Consider the following 18,026-nt stretch of genomic DNA (forward strand, 5'->3'; position numbering starts at 1 on the left):
GAAGTTTTGAATTTTTTGCCCCAATGTGCATGACTTTACATTTACTGACATTGAAGCGCATCTGCCATTTTGCTGCCCATTCTGCCGGTCTGGAGAGATCCTTCTGGAGCTCCTCACAATCACTTCTGGTCTTCACCACTAGGAAGAATTTGGTGTCGTCTGCAAACTTTGCCACCTCACTGCTCAACCCTGTCTCCAGGTCATGTATGAAGAGGTTGAAAAGCACCGGTCCCAGGACAGATCCTTGGGGCACACCGCTTTTGACCTCTCCATTGTGAAAATTGCCCATTGACACCCACTCTCTGTTTCCTGGCCTTCATCTAGTTCTCAATCCATGAGAGGACTTGTCCTCTAATTCCCTGACTGTGGAGTTTTTTCAGTGGCCTTTGGTGAGGGACTGTGTCAAACGCCTTCTGAAAGTCCAGATATATAATGTCTACAGGTTCTCCCGTATCCACATGCCTGTTGACCTTTTCAAAGAATTCTATAAGGTTCACGAGGCAAGACTTACCCTTACAGAAGCCATGCTGATTCTCCCTCAGCAAGGCCTGTTCGTCAATGTGTTTTGAGATCCTATCTTTGATGAGGCATTCCACCATCTTACCTGGTATAGATGTTAGGCTGACTGGCCTATAGTTTCCCGGGTCCCCCCTCTTTCCCTTTTTAAAGATAGGCGTGACATTTGCTATCCTCCAATCTTCTGGCACCGTGGCCGTTTTGAGGGACAAGTTGCATATCTTAGTCAAGAGATGTGCAACTTCATTTTTCAATTCCTTAATAACTCTTGGGTGGATGCCATCAGGGCCTGATGACTTATTGATCTTTAATTTATCAATGAGGTCTGAAACATCTTCTCTTTTAACTTCTATCTGACTTAATTCCTCGGTCAGGTGGGGCTGTTTGGGCAGCGGTATCTGCCCGAGGTCTTCTGCCATGAAGACAGATGCAAGAACTCATTTAATTTCTCTGCCATCTCTAAGTCTCCTTTTATCTCCCCTTTCCCTCCCTCACCATCCAGAGGGTCAACTGCTTCTCCGGCGGGTTTCCTGCTTCTAACATATTTGAAGAAGCTTTTATTATTCCCCTTAATGTTGCTGGCCATGCGTTCCTCATAGTCTCGCTTGGCCTCCCGTATCACCTTCTTACATTTCTTTTGCCACAATTTATGTTCCTTTTTATTCTCCTCATTAGGGCAAGACTTCCATTTACGGAAGCAAGCTTCCTTGCCCTTTGCAGCCTCTCTAACCTGGCTCGTTAGCCATGCAGGCACCCTCCTAGATTTAGTGGAGCCCTTCTTTCTTTGTGGTATACACCTCTGCTGGGCCTCTATTACTGTTGTTTTAAGCAGCCTCCATCTACTCTGGAGAGATTGGACTCTTTTTACCTTCCCTTTCAACCTCCTTCTAACCAGCCTCCTCATTTGAGGGAAGTCCGCCCGTCGGAAGTCAACATTACCCTACTTTGAGGAGACCTCCATGGGTGCCACCCAACTGCAGGATGCAGCATATGTCCCATTGGCACCACTATGCCAGTGCTGGAAAGCACTGACGTAAGGGGTTAGGATTGCGCCCATTGTCAACTTTTCCTAGCCCAAAGACAAGGAGAAGGATAAGGCGGCACCAGAGGGTAAGTCAGAAGTGTGCAAACAGGGAGGAAAAATTATGACAGGCTAGAATCAGTACTTGGTTAGCTGATGTGTTCATGTAGTAGAGCACATGCTTGCGTGCAAAAGGCTGAAGAGTCAATCCCTGGCATCTTTAGGTAAAGCTGGGAAAGTCCGCTGCCTGAAACCTGAAAGAGCTATTGCCATCAGGCTAGACCAGGGGTGCCCAAACCCTAGCCCAGGGGCCACTTGCGGCCCTTGGGGACTCCCAATCTGGCCCGTGGGGAGCCCCCAGTTTCCAATGAGCCTCTGGCCCTCCAGTGACTTGCTGGAGCCCGTGCTGGCCCAATGCAACTGCTCTCAACATGAGGGCAACTGTTCCACCTCTCACATGAGCTATGAAACGAGGGCTCCCTCCATTGCTTGCTGTTCCATGTCTGAGATGCAGCAGTGGCAGTGAAGGAAAGGCTGGCTTTGCTTTTTGCAAGGCCTTTTACAGGCCTTGAGCTATTGCAAAACCTTCATTCATTCATACAAGTTCCATCCCTAATATATTCATTTATGTAAATGTATTCAAATTTGAAATGTAAATCAATTCTTTTTTTCCCCCTGCCCCTAACACAGTGTCAGAGAGATTATGTGGCCCTCCTATCAAAAAGTTTGGACACCCCTGGGCTAGACAGTACTGAGCACCTGTCTCTTTGTCTCTTTGTAAGGCAGCTGCATGTGTTCATTCTGACCCATCTTGTATTTTGTCTCTCGTCACCTGAAGATGTTTAGGAGGGCAGCCTTAGCCTGACAATGACTTCTGCAGCACCACTGAAAAAATAATGACACAAGTATTTTGACAGAGAACCAGATAGACACAATATTTCTTAAGGCAATGAGCTGCACTACATACCAGTGAACAGAAAGTGCCCCTGGGACAGGAGTGCCTTGCAAATAAAATGTTGTTGGCTCTGTTACAAAATTCTCCATATCAAAAGCATTTTCTGCATTCCTTGTTGAAACCCCTTAAGCCTCAAATAATTCCTGTGTTACACAAGGAGGCTGTAAACACAGTAAGCTTTATTTTAATAAGTCCTACACAAAATATGAAATAAGTTATTGGTTTTTCATCTGATAGAGCAGCCATTTTCAACCACTGTGCTGTGGCACATTGGTGTGCCATGAATGGTCCTCAGGTGTGCTGTGGGAATTTGGGAGAGGGTCATTTATTAGTAGGGCCTTTGGGGGATGTGAGCCCCCCACTGACAGCACAATGTGCCTTGTCACTTGTCAAAAAATTGATGGTGTGCCTTGAGCATTTTAGTGCCTTGCCAGTGTGCCGTGAAACGAAAAAGGTTGAAAATCAGTGTGACAGAGGAACATGTCCTGCAATCACAAGGCCTTGGACCATACTCTGAGAAAAGATACTGTTTAGTTGGGCAATGCGCAAGCCCAGCACATTGAAAAGCCTCCTGAGAATGTTTCTCTTATCATCAGCTCTTTTTCTTTTCATTTCCTGTTATACAAGAGTGTCAGAGCTCCAGACTGAAAACTGCAGCAGGTAGGAAGGAGCGGGTGGAGAGATAGCAGCTACACTCTGATGTTGGTTGTAATCTCTTGTGGTGGACCCCCATGACAAATCAAAGATTTATGCGGACCACAGTGCTATTATGTTGCATGTGCAAAGTCTGTGCTATATTCTGGAAAACTGTCCATCACCTTTTCCATTGATGCAAGAGAATGGCTACTTACTATCCTATCCAATTACTGTCTGGCATCAAACAACTACAGCTTGACAGCCTGATCCTATGCATGTTTACTCAGAAGTAAATCCCATTAGAGTCAATGGGGCTTACTCCCAGGAAAGTGTGGATAGGATTGGGCTGTGAGTCTCATTATTCCTGAGGGTTTCATTCCCAGAACTCACCTGGATGGCAAAAATCTCATTAAAGCAAATCCATTTAAAAAAACAATGTCCCTTTGCTAGGTGATTTAAAAACAGCCTTGCTGACCTTTGTGATGTAAAATAGAGACATTAGGCAGACAATCCATCAATCAGTCTCTCCAGGCGCTTAGAAAGGCTTCACTCTGAGTTAGCAACCCCTCCCTTCACCCAGAGCAAAGTTATTATCTTTCATTTCATTTTATTATCTCAGGGGGAAGGGAGGGGTCGCTTGCCTTGAAGTGAAGCCTGGAGAGAGAGTGATTGATGGATTGTCAGCTGGCTGCCCTCTCTTGCATTAACAGGCTTTTGTTAAACAACTGTTTTCCTTTAATTTAAAGGGCCCTTCTCATAGAATTGAGATAGAAAAATCCATGGATTTTTCCAGCGGTGAAAAATTCTTGGATAATTAGGTTATACCTGTAATCACTTGCATGACTATCTCTCTACAACAGTAAGAAAAGCAGTTTTTTAAACTGATTTTAAAGGGATGCATTTTTCCCCTTCTCCAGGGAACAAAACATTCCTTCTCATTTGCAGTGGCCATTTGCGTTGCATCAAATTTATGTATAAAAAATCCATGTATAAAAAGGTTGGACCTGTATTTATATTCATACAAGAAAATACAAACTGGTTATGAAGATCAAGTGAACCTCAGCTACTTTTTATGGGCAATTTGAAGCTCTAAGAATAAGACAAATTCTAGCTCTGATTTCTGGAGATCTGGGTACAAAATAACACACTTCTGAATTAGTATTTACTTACTTTTTTCCTTTGGAAGTTCACATCAAGTTTCATTGAGGCACACTTATTCAGTGTATTCAGTCGTCTAAAAGCAAAACAAGACCCAAAGATTACCATCTCCCTAATCAGCTGAATTGGTTATTTAGAAACTCAGACTTTGTCCTCTTCCCTTCGCATGGGCGGAATGGTAAATAAGATATAAAGGTAGACTGACAGTGGGAAATGCAAGGCTAATTCCATATACCAAGTTCATTGCAGGAACCTCCTCCCTCCCCCGTATTGCAGATCACTCAGCATTTATTTTGATGACTTGAGAAGTGTATGCTCATTGCCATAACAAGACAATGAGCTTACTAGAGCAGGTTATAGGACAATCCTAGTCCCTATCCCTGAATGGGAGGAATGTCTGGATTGGGACTGTAGCAGTGAAGAAGGGGAGGGGTTAACCTTTCTCTTTGCCTGATGAAAATTGCCATCTTTCTACATGCATGTTTCCAAGGCAAAAAACAGCTTCAGGATAGTGTGGTTTTCAGGAAAACAGTGCAGATGAAAAGGGCTAACCACACTCCCCCAGCACTGGGGTCTTGATCTGTATTGGACCCTCCCACCCACACTGATAATGGCCAAAATGAAGAAATAGGGGACCTGGATCTTATTTCTTCTGGTGCAGCTAGAATTTTTACTCTTAATTTTTACTTTACTCTTAAATTTTTACTCTTAATCTAAACTCAGGCTGGAGCAGTTACTTTAGGTAGGTTGAAAGCGGCATAACAGAAGCATTTGGGAAATGCGTATTTCTTTTATCCCACTGTCATTCTTGGTCAAAGAAGTTTTGCATGTTTTTTTTGAAACACGTCAAAAACGTGAAAACCCTGTTTATTGGAGGTGGTCATTGATTTAGGAGATTTTTATCCTGCTTTTTGGCCTACAAAGAGCCCTCAAGGCAGGTCACATCAATTAAAGTACAGGTGTCCGCAGTTTAAGAACCTTCTGCTTAACAATACTGCTTAAAGCTTCTGCTTAACAATGACCACATATACAATGATGGTTAAAGCACAACAAACAGGCTCTTAATGAGGCAGTCAGGTCTCCCACAACAGGAGAGGAAACTGAATGCTTTCCACATGCGCTGCCTCTGACGTATTCTCGGCATCACCTGGCAGGACAAAGTTCCAAACAACACAGTCCTGGAACGTGCTGGAATCCCTAGCATGTATGCACTACTGAAACAGAGACGCCTGCGTTGGCTCGGTCATGTCGTGAGAATGGATGATGGCCGGATCCCAAAGGATCTCCTCTATGGAGAACTCGTGCAAGGAAAACGCCCTACAGGTAGACCACAGCTGCGATACAAGGACATCTGCAAGAGGGATCTGAAGGCCTTAGGAGTGGACCTCAACAAGTGGGAAACCCTGGCCTCTGAGCGGCCCGCTTGGAGGCAGGCTGTGCAACATGGCCTTTCCCAGTTTGAAGAGACACTTGGCCAACAGTCTGAGGCTAAGAGGCAAAGAAGGAAGGCCCATAGCCAGGGAGACAGACCAGGGACAGACTGCACTTGCTCCCAGTGTGGAAGGGATTGTCACTCCCGAATCGGCCTTTTCAGCCACACTAGACGCTGTTCCAGAACCACCTTTCAGAGCGCGATACCATAGTCTTTCGAGACTGAAGGTTGCCAACTACTACTACAGGTCTCCCATAGCCTGTAGCAGAGTGTCTGTTTACACAACAAAGAGGCTATTAATGCAGAGAAGAGGCAATCTCCAGTAGCCTGTGCAGCCAGCTAGTTTCTGGCAGGGAGTGTCTGTTTACACAAAAAAGGCATTAGATTGGGCTGAATGTTCACTTAACAACCTAATTGCATAACAACGGGGATTGGAGAACATATCCCCGTTGTTAAGTGGTGCATACCTGTATACAAATGAATGTGAAAGTATATAAATATGTGGGAAGTATAAATCAATAATATCTTTTTCTTTCTTCTTCTCCCCTTCCTTCTGATAATGGAGTATGCACTTATTTCCTTGATGTCTTATTTCCTTGATGAAGGTGATCACACCACCTTCAACGTTCTAAGAAACCGACTATAATCTATATCTAACTTCACTTCTCTAAATCCTGGGTGGAAGAACTCCTTGCTTTGAAGGAATGCTGTATCGATATCCAAAGTGAACAGATCTCATCAAGATCAAATACTTTAAAAATGACAGCAGCTCTTGTCTCCATTTTGCTACAGTATCTACATATCTACAGTAAAACGTAACCCTTTCTTCAAGATCCAGGGTTACCTTTTAAAGAAGCCAGTGAGTAAAACCCAGCTTACTGATTTAGCACTTCATATTTGAAACAAAAAAGATGACAACACATTTTCTGGGGCTCTTCCAACATTTTAAAACAGATTGTACCAAATGAAATGAGGGATTAATGGTTGTCTTTATGTCTCCAGAGTGTCCAATTAAACACAGCCTGCCTGGATTTCTCACACCCTCTTGACGTGCCAATGTCAGAAGACAGAGTTCTCCATCTGCTTACATCTGTCACTGGAATGAGAGTCAAAGAATAATTCCAAGACTAGAAACAACAGTCAATGACAGTTTGATCAATGTAAGGAAGCGCTGCTGTATGTATTACATTTTGAATTCAGGAAGTTGTTTCCCAAGTATAAAATACACACATACAGCTTCATTCATGTATTATACAAAATGCAACACAAGTCGGAGGCTCTGGTCCTTACTAGGCTTTAACTTTTTTGCCAACAGCAGCCACAGTTCTTACCTGTGTATACTGATTTGAAAATTATTTTCTTGGCAGATATGTATTTTTATTTGGGAGAACGTAATGGCCAAAAGACCCAGAAGATGCTACATGTTGGTCAGGACTACTGCATCAAGCCCTTGGAGAGAGCTAACTGTCAAGTTCAAGGGCAAAAACTTCATAACACTTTCTCCACTTTGCAATGTAACATTAAATGACACATACTGAATGTGATAATATCGCAGAGCAAAAGTTCCTTGACTTGACTGCATTCCAGGTATCCTTTTGCCCTGTTTTCCTGCTATATTGTGACAACTAAAATGACTTAGAATCCCACTCCTGATGACTGTAGCCTGCAGCTGTTATTGAAACAGCTGCAAAGGAATCCAGCCAAGGGCATGTTGGAGTCAGAGACGGTATATGCAGTGATTACAGCCAGGGTAAGAAACAGCAGTTGGAGACCTTCTTCTTCTACAACCACAAAGTTTACTTTCTGTCAAGACCCGACGATTCCCGAGAAGCTCTCTTGCCCATTTGACTGCTGTGATGGATCTGTTTAACAGGAAAATAATAAAATCCATCCCCTTGTATCTATCTCTGCCACCCTGAGGGGTGGGGCTGACAGAAACAGTCCCAAGGTGGGGACTAACAAAGAGGTTGGAGCTGGACCCACAAAACCAAGTAAGGAGTTTCTTCAGGGGGTTGCTGCACCAGTGCTGAACAGTCACAGAATGTGGACTTCATCGTGAACTTGAAGGCCTTGCTTCTTCCTATACGTCCTCAGGAGTCCACAGCCCACATGAGGTTTGCCTTTTACTCCCAAGCAGGCCAGATGGATGGTAGGCCTCAGGTTGTCCGATGTGCACTGCATCACTGGACCTGAGCTTCAGCCCAAGTCCACCATCACCATCACTCTTGAGGAACCAGGGGTGAGAGGTAGAGAGCGAGATGAGATAGTGGCTGTGTCTGGGGCCTTCAAGGGGCCTGTCAAGGGGGCTCTGGGTTCTCTGCTTTTAGAGCCCCTTCAGACAGGGTATCCTCTAGGGGGCTATCCTTTAGCTGTTTTTTGAGGCAAACTTAATCTCAGGATGCCCATAAATGCTGGAGTCCACCACAGGACTCTGCTCCTCGTCCTCTTTGGAGGCAGTCTCACTGGGTCTAAGTATCAGAGAGTTCTGACACCCTGCAAGAACTGTTTCACAAAATCCAGTATGGCTTTGGCCACATGGTGATTTTAGTACAAGGTGAACTTTAAATGTGAGGTGACAAAAACTGTCTGACCGTTCTATGTACTCAGTTTCTGTACTCAGTGCCAAGGTGCCATGACAGACTTAGAATTCTCAGCTTTAATCCTCTATTGAAGAATCTTGACCAGGAAGATTCAAAACCTATACCCAAAACCCAATGAAACCTTATTCTAGTTGGGCAGAAGCTTGTATAATCAGTATTCCAACCCCCTGGGTCCATTAAACAGCACTTTGGCCCCAATGAATCTGCTACTTATGGTGCTGGAGAACAGGAACAAGTCACATCAAGCAAAGGGTATTTGCTTACACATGCAACTCTCCAGCTGACAAGGTCAAATGAGTATGAGATTATCCTCAAATAGTTTTGCAGGCTTCATTATTAATTTAATTATTAATATATATAATTTAATTATTAATTATATAATTAAATGTCCTTAAAATAGACATTTAGCTAGCTTTATCTAAAGGGTTCAAGGTAAGTAACTGCAATTCTGCATGAAAAAGATAGTTCCCACACAAGAGACCATTGTTTGGGGTTGGATGTGGAGACCCAAGTTCCAATTCCTGGCCAACTATGAGTTTTGTTAGGTGGCCTTGGGTAAGTTACTATCTCTTTGATCAGAACTTCACAGGACTGGGTCCCTGGTTGTAGCTGAACAGCTTGGTGGAAAAAATGGCATGATTTTCAGCAGGGAAGTGACAGGGAGGAGAAGGTCCTAAATTATTCTTCCATATACCATTTTTCCTGGTGCATTTCTGTTTCCCAGTTGATTTCACCAATAATTCTAGAGATATGCACCTGGCATCTTGGCTGGAGGTAAAGTGGGGGAGTGGAAGACAAATGATTGCATGTTAAAGGAAATGGGTATGTAAGGGTTAGACACCCTCTTCCCATCCAATACTCATATATCCCAAATCTCCCTTGTTGCTTTGCTCTCTTTCCAGAGATGCTGGTTACCAGATCTCTGTCTCCACCAGCTTGTAGTTTTGGCCTTTACCTCATTGAGTACTTTACAGGGTTATTGTCAGGACAGATGACAAATAAAGTAATATTAAAAAATATAGCAAAGTTGTCTGTCTGTTGTGAAGTGCTATAGACAATAAAGAGTAATGAAATAATATTGTCAAAAAAAGAGAACATCACTTTACCTACAAAGAGGTTCTACAAGTTCCTTGTCAAGAAAATCATGATCTTTCTTTACGGCGGCAATATCAATAGGAAACAGGGAATCTATAAGAAAAGAATCTCTTGTTAGCAGAGTGGGAAACATTTATTGTGCTTCAAGAAACACTGAATGTGCCTTGAGATTTCACGCACCACCACAAGGGGCAACTACAGGGTGACCACATGAGATGGTGTGAATTTGGGTTTGAAGCAGTTTCAGATTGAAGACATCCAAGCCTGCACGGGGATTTTATGGCCACCCTGTAGAATTCTACGCAATAATATCATTTCTGATAACATCACTTTCTTTTCTAATTCAAATGGAGTTGTAAAAACTGACAGCCAAACAGAAGGCAACATGTCAGATTCTGCATACAATAAGACATCAGACAGTTCATTTTTCAATCTTCCAAGGATCACTAAAAGATACAATTTGAGCAGTATAACACTGACACTATTAATTATCCCAGTCTTGTTTAGTCCTTAGCAGGCACTTATGGCCGCTTCAGCCCTCTTTTCACAGATGTGCCACACTTTCACTCTAGGTGTAGAGGAAGTGGGATCACACCAGCTGGCCTCTTTCCTAATCTTCACATGTCGAGAAAAAGGTGAAAATCAGGTTTCTATCTGCATGCAGCAGTACATGGGTAGATCTTCCAGACAACTGGGAAACCTGTTTGAAGTATTTAAATGCATACTGCTATGTATGTGTAGAAGTTCAATTCTCTCCCTTGCTTCAGTTTGCAAAGGTTGGGGGGGGGGATCAATCAGCATGATCCCCTCCCCCATTACATACACATTCATGAGAACAGGGCACTAGTGGACAGTATATGTAACGTTATTCGTGTCACAACTCTCCACCTCCTCCCTTGCCTGTGCCATTTTGTTATACAGGCGCCCCCCCACTCATTTGATGGGTTAGGGCAGTGGTTCCCAACCTTTAGGAGCTCAGGGACCACTAAGGCAAAATTTGGAGACGGCGGGACCACATGCAACCCGCCCCTTGCACACAAAAAATACAATTAAATTTGTAATACATAAGAAGATTATTTAATAATTAATGTGATGGTTGTGCTTGCATTTGCTTCACTAGCTGTGATAGTCTTGGGTTTACACGGAATACATGGAACACATAATAATTCCCCCCCAACTCAGAGGTTTTCACACCCACCCAATTCAATCCAGTCTCTTTTCCCCCACATCAGACCACATTAGGCACAGCCCTTGCCTCTTTTAAGTGAGAAGAAACACCTCAAAAAGGGAGAGGGTAAGCATAAGGGGATTATAGACAAGTCATGCAAGGTAGTTAAATGAACCAACAAAAAGCACATACATCCCTCCACAGTTCCTTTTGTTACACAGCCCTGGCCCTGCTCCCCCCACTTGTGAGTCCAGAGTCCTTAGGAAAGTGTTCAACACAATTTAGGCAGGTCGGTCCTGAAGGAGAAGCACCAGCTCAGAGCGACATCTCAGAATGGCTGCTGCTTGTCTCAGGAAGAAAAGTTCTTTTGGTGTGCACTGCAAGGTCTTTAGGGGGGAAAAAAGCCTCTCTTCACTTCCTGTTCTAATTGCTGTCATGCTCTAGCTGTGGACTACTTTGGTTGGAGCTAAGAGCGTGTGAGCAAGCCTATAGGTAGGCTGCAGCCACAAAACAACAGCTGCCTACTCTGCCATTAGTCTGTGGAACTCCTTGCCCCAAGATGTGATGATGTTGTCTAGACTAGATGCCTTTAAAAGGGGATTGGAGAAATTTCTGGATAAGTCCATCACAGCCACAGTGTGACTAACAGCCCCATTCTAGACATGTCTACTCAGAAGTAAGTCCCATTATAGTCAATGGGGCTTACTCCAATGTAAGCATGCATAGGATTGCAATCTGAGGAGATAGGGGAACTGGCCAAGTGTGGGGTGGGGGAGGGCTCCCCATGGACAAAGCTGCTGTTGCTCTCTGAGGAGGAAAAGTCAGGGTTTACACCTGCTGTACTTGGCTGTGGTGGTGCCTGTTCTGCAACTTCTCGAATTACTTCTCCCCAGGTGGGCAGCTTGCAGTAAGATAGCAGAGGTGCTGCCTGTTTCCCTCTCCAAAAGGGGTGCAAAAACCTGGTTGCTTGGATGCCTTGCTCCACCCCTAGGCATTAGAAGAGCACATCCAGGGGGCCCAAACCTGCCAACTGGGGAGGGGGTACCAGTGCTGGGGGTTGAGCATATTGTTTCTCCCCTCTCCTGCTGCCACACTGCCTCCAACTCCCTTCCTCTGTGTTCCCTGGTCAACTGGAGTCTGCACTCCCAGGGAAATCGCATCCAGAGAAACCCACTCCCAGGGGAACTCCCCCAGCCAGCCAGCCAGCCAGCCAGCAATGCCTTTGGGAGCCTGCTCCTTCTCCTCCTCCTCACTCCCATTCCTCAGGCCCCCCCACCTCCCTAAATATAGAAATACAGTGTACATGTACATGGCAAATGTTGCTTCCAATGGTTTTTTAACTAGCAAATTGCAAATGCCTTTTTTATCTTGCAAATTCCTGCTGTCACACAAAGACTTCTGCAAATAGACTCTCATTAACACTTTCCGGAATGAGAATAGATCCTGGGCTAAAGTTGGCTCTCTCTCTCTCTCTCTCTCTCTCTCTCTCTCTCTCTCTCACTCACTCACACACACATACACACACACCCCAAAACAGTTTGAATCACCATGTCATATGCAAATCAACATGGGGAGGGCAATTTTAGCCTTTAGAACAGCAGAGTGAGGTTGAAAGAATGGAGCATGTGCTGAATGAATTACTTCCAGATATAACTGAAAAGAGCGGATCATCCAAAAACAAACCATCAGAAAGTGGAGGATACCTGTATTTCTGAAAAAAGTGTAATGCTATTTGTAAAAACTCTTTAGAGGCAGACTGCTCCCCTGTTGCACAACACAGCTCTTAAAAAAAACACAACAATGATGAGGTGAACACTAGCAAAGTTACCCAATTTCTTCCTTACAGTAATGCAACATAATTTCTTGAACCGTTTCCCTTTTGATTCTCAGTTTTTGTTCGTCATACTTTGAGAGATATGACTGCCCTTATACAGTGCAAATATTATGACATTGCCATTGTTCCCCTCCCCAAGAAGGTGACCATGACAGTCCATTAAATGAGTTCTGGATATATCACACTATCTGGATATTGTACCTTCATAAAGTTGTGCATACTGTGGAAATCCGGCGGCTCTCAGCCAGTCACAGGCCCCCTTTGCTTCAATTTCTGAAGGGTAAGAGAAAGCAGAGGAAATTACTGTGAAGTTCTTTTACATTTGGCATTTTTAGTTAACTGTTGCAAAAAACGCAGGTAACTACAGTCTACAATGCAGGTCACTTGCATGGAAAATAAAAGACTGCCACAAGTGTGACAAGCTTTGGTCTCATGATAAAGTCTGCTCTCTCTCCATAGTTTTGTAGTAAATTACTATTTGATTGGTTGGTTTTTTAAAAACTCATATGCAGGTGTTGCTCATTTTTTCAAATTGTTTGTGCCACTAAATAGTCAAGTCAATGATTTTGTGAATTTCAGTAAGGGGGGGTGAGAAACAACATGCTTGCTGAAAGCGCACTTACTGCTATGATCACCAAGATAAACCAGTGTCAGCTGAACAATGTTTTGCTCTCTAGAAGAGCTTGCATGGATTCTCTGTCAGGTCATTTAATGTCATCTAAGCCAACATTGGTTGAAATGACAGCCCCCCTCCCTCCCTCTCAAGTAGTGAGTTCATTTAGTTCTTTGACGTACATGACAAAATGACAGTCGAACAAAAACGCAGCTCTTAACTGCAACACACCGGCGTGGTAAAAGGGTAATAGCTCTATTAAACCTCCACTGAAGCACAATGTTTTCATTATATATTTGGCAGAAAGACAAGATGTGTTACGTCTCTTGTCCAGTACAGGCTCAAATGAACAGAACAATGCTTTAACTTCCAACACCTAGATCCATGATGGAACATTTTCACATTCCAACTTTTGTCAAGGAACTACACTGTGAGCACTCTTGCGATTTTGGGAAGGGTTACATGGTCTCTACTTTTAATCCAGGCAGAAATGTTGCCCAGACATCTACAATTTATTCAACACATCTCTGGCATGGTTCACAAATAGATTTTAGTATAAAGCCTACCCATGTGAGTAGTTGCTAGATGGGTAAGACTGTAAGATTTATTTGACTGTAAGTTCTTGGCAGGGCCATGTCATTTAGCTTTCTTACAGTTATAGGCAAGCTATAAGTAATAAATAATGATGAATTGTTGCTAAGGGAGGCGAAAACCTTTTTATGACTTTTCTCAGACTAAATATTTTTTAGTTCCAAGACATCCTCATACCTGTCCCCAATTATTCTTATACCTGTCATACAGTCACTGACAATATAATATACTATAACCAGTGACTGTATGAAAAGAATCTGTTTTATTTTGAGCTGGAAAAAATAAGACACTGCCCTGTTGATTGCTAGCACAGTTAATAAACATGGATGAGGTGGACAGCATCAGCCCAAGACCTCCTGACGCCTGAGGTGACATACCAAATACTGCACCACCTTACCTGATGATGTGCCAGCCCCTGTCCCTCCCACTCTCCAATATTCCAGTTCAACACTCCCCTCCCCTCCAGACTTCCTCTTCCTCTCTGTCTCCCTTCTTCCTTTTCTAATCCTTTGTGGAAGGAGAAGGGAGTGCTCCCCCAGCAATCTGCTATCTTCGGCAATTGCTTCATTAGGCCTCATGGATGGGCTGGCCAGAGGAGTAGTGATGGAGACTGAAGTTATTTTAACTGAAACAGCCAGGAATGACCCATTGTGATCGAACCCCATCCCATGAAAATTAGCTCTGGGTAAAAGCTCCCTGTGTTGTGTGCTGTCACTCTATTGGGGAAAACTCTTCACACAAGGGGAGGGTGGAGATGAAATGATGCTATTGATAATCCCTTACACTGTATCTAAGGTCTGTAGAGGGCAAACCTTCCCCCCAGCACCACCAGCTGCACTGGTGAAAGGAGATAGGAGAGGTGATAGGACTTCTTTAACAAGTCAATATAACTGAACAAAGGGGTTCTGACCCATTTATCTTGCTACAGGATTATGCTTTTGCTGTTGAGCAACCAGAGATTGCTGATTCCACAGAAGTTAAAAACAAGTATAGTATAGGAGATAGGATTCCAAAGATAACTCACATTCATTTCATTAGAACTTTCCCAAGAGTGCGCCAATACCAATGCATAGATACCTCAACAACCATTTCTGGGATGATAACTTGCATTGTTGTTTTAAAATCACACTTTAAACATCTCAAAGGTTACATTTAAACACACACACCATTTCAATATGCTGCATGGAGTGTGCTCTGTTGAATCTCGATAATGAGATTTTCAAATACAGAACGCATTAAAATGATTTCATATCCTGCTAGGGCGGCAATTAGTGCTAAAGCTCAACAATGATTAGAATAAATAAAACGTCCAAAGCAGCCTTCCTCTCTGCCCTTAGGCCTTTTGTGGAACATAATAGTAGCAGCAAGAGTCCAATAAAATGGCAGTTTTTAAACATCTGTTATTGCAAATTGAAATGACACGATGACTACCCTTTCAAACAGCGTATATTTTTGTTGGTTTGAAAATAGCAGGTGGGGAAGCCTCTGTACTTGGGACTCACAGGCAGACAAATTCTCCATGTTAGGTGTCATAGGGCAATGGGCAGACCAATCCTAACCTGTGCTGGAATAGGGAGGCCAACTGGCCTGCGCTGTATACAGTGCAGGGTAGGAGGTGGTTGCCGAGTAACTCAGAGTAAGGGAATTTATTTCCCCTTACCCCGTGTCACGCAGCAGCCACCCAATGAGGCAACTCAAATCTGTACCAGCGATTTCACTAGCACAGATCCGAGCAGCCCAGAATAATGCTGGGCTGGTAGGGAGGGGAGCCTAGGCTACTCAGGCTGGTCCCACCCCCCTCCCAGGCATGGTCTGCCCTGCCCCGCCCCATCCTCCTCCTGCCTCAAACTGCCCCTGTTCATCTTCCCCCCCCCACATTCCCCAACCCCCCATGCCAGCCACCCTTGGCTAGCGCAACGTTATCTTTTTCAGCACCATGAAGGCCAGATCTAGCCTCTGTGGGCCAGCGCATGACCTTGCACTGGCCCAGCCAACTTGAAAGGAATGTATGAATGTGCTTTACAACATGTTGCCAATACTCCTGAGCTGGCGCAAGGGACTTGCATTGGATGAAGATTCAGTTAGGATTGTGCCCTGTATTTCATATAGGGGATGGGAGGCAATTCATTGTATTTTATTATTTTAAAACATTTCTGTCCCTCCTTTACCTTCCTAAAAATGACTCTCCAAGGTATTAGCAAGTCAAACATAAAACAAATAACATTATAAAACAAACGACTCTTCACATCCAAAATCAGAGAACCCAGAACCGGACAGTAAACCAAAATCAGTAAAGAGAACTAAACTACAAGAGCTTAGCAGAAGAGAAGACTGTAATAGGCAGGAATGAGAACTTGAGTCAGAGTCACAAAAAGGCTCTGGATGAGTCTCCGCAGCCACCCATTCAGACTCATGCACGAGTCAAGTCAAAGGGGGTGGGGTTTTGGAACTCAACCCAAGCCTAGGCATGGTGGATTTGCACATCACTGATAACAGACAACAAAATGATGAAAGAGGGTAGTCTAATCTCCTGGGGCAGGAAGTTCCACATGGTTCCACCACAGAAAAGGTCCTTTCTCACATCCCTGCCACATGCAAGAGGGCCTCACCAGGTGATGTCAGCGGATGGGCAGTTTTGCATGGGGAGAAGTGGTCCTTTGTACCATTTATACTTTTCTTATGTTGGGTAGAAGTGATTGGCAGGAAGAGGAGAAGTGTTACAGGAGCACAGACTGTAGTAACTCCTTTATGCTGTCCCTCTTCGTGCATTAACAGAATATTCTAGGAATGCAGCATAAGTACTAAGTGAGAAGAGGTTGCAAACAATGTATTCGACCCATTAGCACCCCTTCTTTGAATATTCCTTTAAACCTATAAGAGTTGCTAACCCAGAGATCTGTATAGACTCTGGTCTAACAACAGAAAGGTGGTTAATGCTTTCTGGTCAGGATAAACCTTTGTGCATTGTTCCACAAAACAATAACAATGTAAAAAGAAATCACAAAAAATCTGAACAGAACTGAGACACAAGCATTGTGAGCAAGAGTAAATCTAATGAAGGTCTCCCATCGGAGAAAAGCTACCATTCTAATCAAGCTGCAATCATTCCTCTTAAAAGCATCCTTAGGATTAAATTGGTTCCCTTGGATACATCCTCATTAAACAGATTTCCCAACTACAGTTGCAGTTCTGAGACAACTAATTTGTGTCATACAGTGAAAGGCAAATGTACATAAAGTGCACACTAATGGGCAAGTAACACTAAACAATATTTGCATAAGCAGCAGAACAGAAGAAAAACCTCTCTCTCTCTCTCTCTCTCTCTTTTGTTGGCATAGGTTACTATACCATACTGGCCTCAATGGTAGCTCTCTTTTCAGAGCACACAGCAGCCACAGGTAGGGAGGGGGGAACTGAATTCAGACTGCAGTGGAGACAAAGGATTTAAACTTCCCCTTTCTTCCATCATGGCCCCGATACAGACCGGACCGTCTGTGGCTGCTATATTGGGGGGGGGGGGGAAGCATGCAAAGGCCAATAACATGCATACTTCAATATGTAATTTGGCCCTTTGCTTAATAGACATAGAAGTAGCCTTTCAAGTTACACACAGCAAGTAGCGCAGCTAGAGCTGTGAAAAACTGTAATAGTAGTACAGGCTCCCAAACACAAGTGTAAGCATCCTCTCCCACATGCCCTCAGAGCCATTTATGCAGTAACAGTTGCGCATTTCTATTGCTGCCTGAATGGCTCCAAAGGCAGTGGGAGGGGCTGCTTACATTCACATTCCCGACCTGCATTAGGATTTTGCACCACTCTACGTACACTACTGCATACAAGAAGCAGACAAAAAGAAACCCTTCCTTATCAGGAAAGGCTACGGCATTTGGGCCTCTTCAGCCTAGAAAAGAGATGCCTGAGGGGGGAAGGACATGATTGAGACATAAAAAATTATGCATGGGAAGGATAAAGTGGATAGAGAGATGCTCTTTACACTCTCACATAACACCAGAACCAGGGGACATCCACTAAAATTGAGTGTTGGGAGTTAGGACAGACAAAAGAAAATATTTCTTTACTCAGCGTGTGGTTGGTCTGTGGAACTCCTTGCCGCAGGATGTAGTGACGGCATCTGGCCTGGATGCCTTCAAAAGGGGATTGGACAAGTTTCTGGAGGAAAAATTCATTATGGGTTACAAGCCATGATGTGTATGTGCAACCTCCTGATTTTAGAAATGGGCTATGTCAGATGCAAGGGAGGGCACCAGGATGCAGGTCTCTTGTTATCGGGTGTGTTCTCTGGGGCATTTGGTGGGAGATACAGGAAGCTAGGCTAGATGGGCCTATGGCCTGATCCAGTGGTGCTGTTCTTATGTTCTCTTGGCTAGTTATTGCTGTTAAGCTTGG

At 43.9% G+C, this 18,026-nt stretch overlaps 1 protein-coding gene across 3 annotated transcripts in view; it reads right to left on the minus strand.

The window, feature by feature from the left end:
- STARD13 (StAR related lipid transfer domain containing 13) overlaps nt 1-18,026 on the minus strand; it is a 171,455-nt gene that overhangs the window by 41,365 nt on the left and 112,064 nt on the right. For 2 of the 3 annotated variants that reach the window (XM_066622499.1, XM_066622498.1), the window contains exons 2-4: nt 12,617-12,688; nt 9,425-9,506; nt 4,299-4,362 (exon numbers count right to left, since the gene is read on the minus strand). In XM_066622499.1, the coding sequence (XP_066478596.1) occupies nt 4,299-4,362; nt 9,425-9,506; nt 12,617-12,688 (218 nt within the window). Of the gene's footprint in view, nt 1-4,298; nt 4,363-9,424; nt 9,507-12,616; nt 12,689-18,026 lie in introns of those variants that run through there. The other variant, XM_066622500.1, reaches the window with a different exon arrangement.

Source organism: Tiliqua scincoides, chromosome 3, assembly GCF_035046505.1.
Source record: "Tiliqua scincoides isolate rTilSci1 chromosome 3, rTilSci1.hap2, whole genome shotgun sequence".
In the NCBI taxonomy this organism is placed as follows: domain Eukaryota; kingdom Metazoa; phylum Chordata; class Lepidosauria; order Squamata; family Scincidae; genus Tiliqua; species Tiliqua scincoides.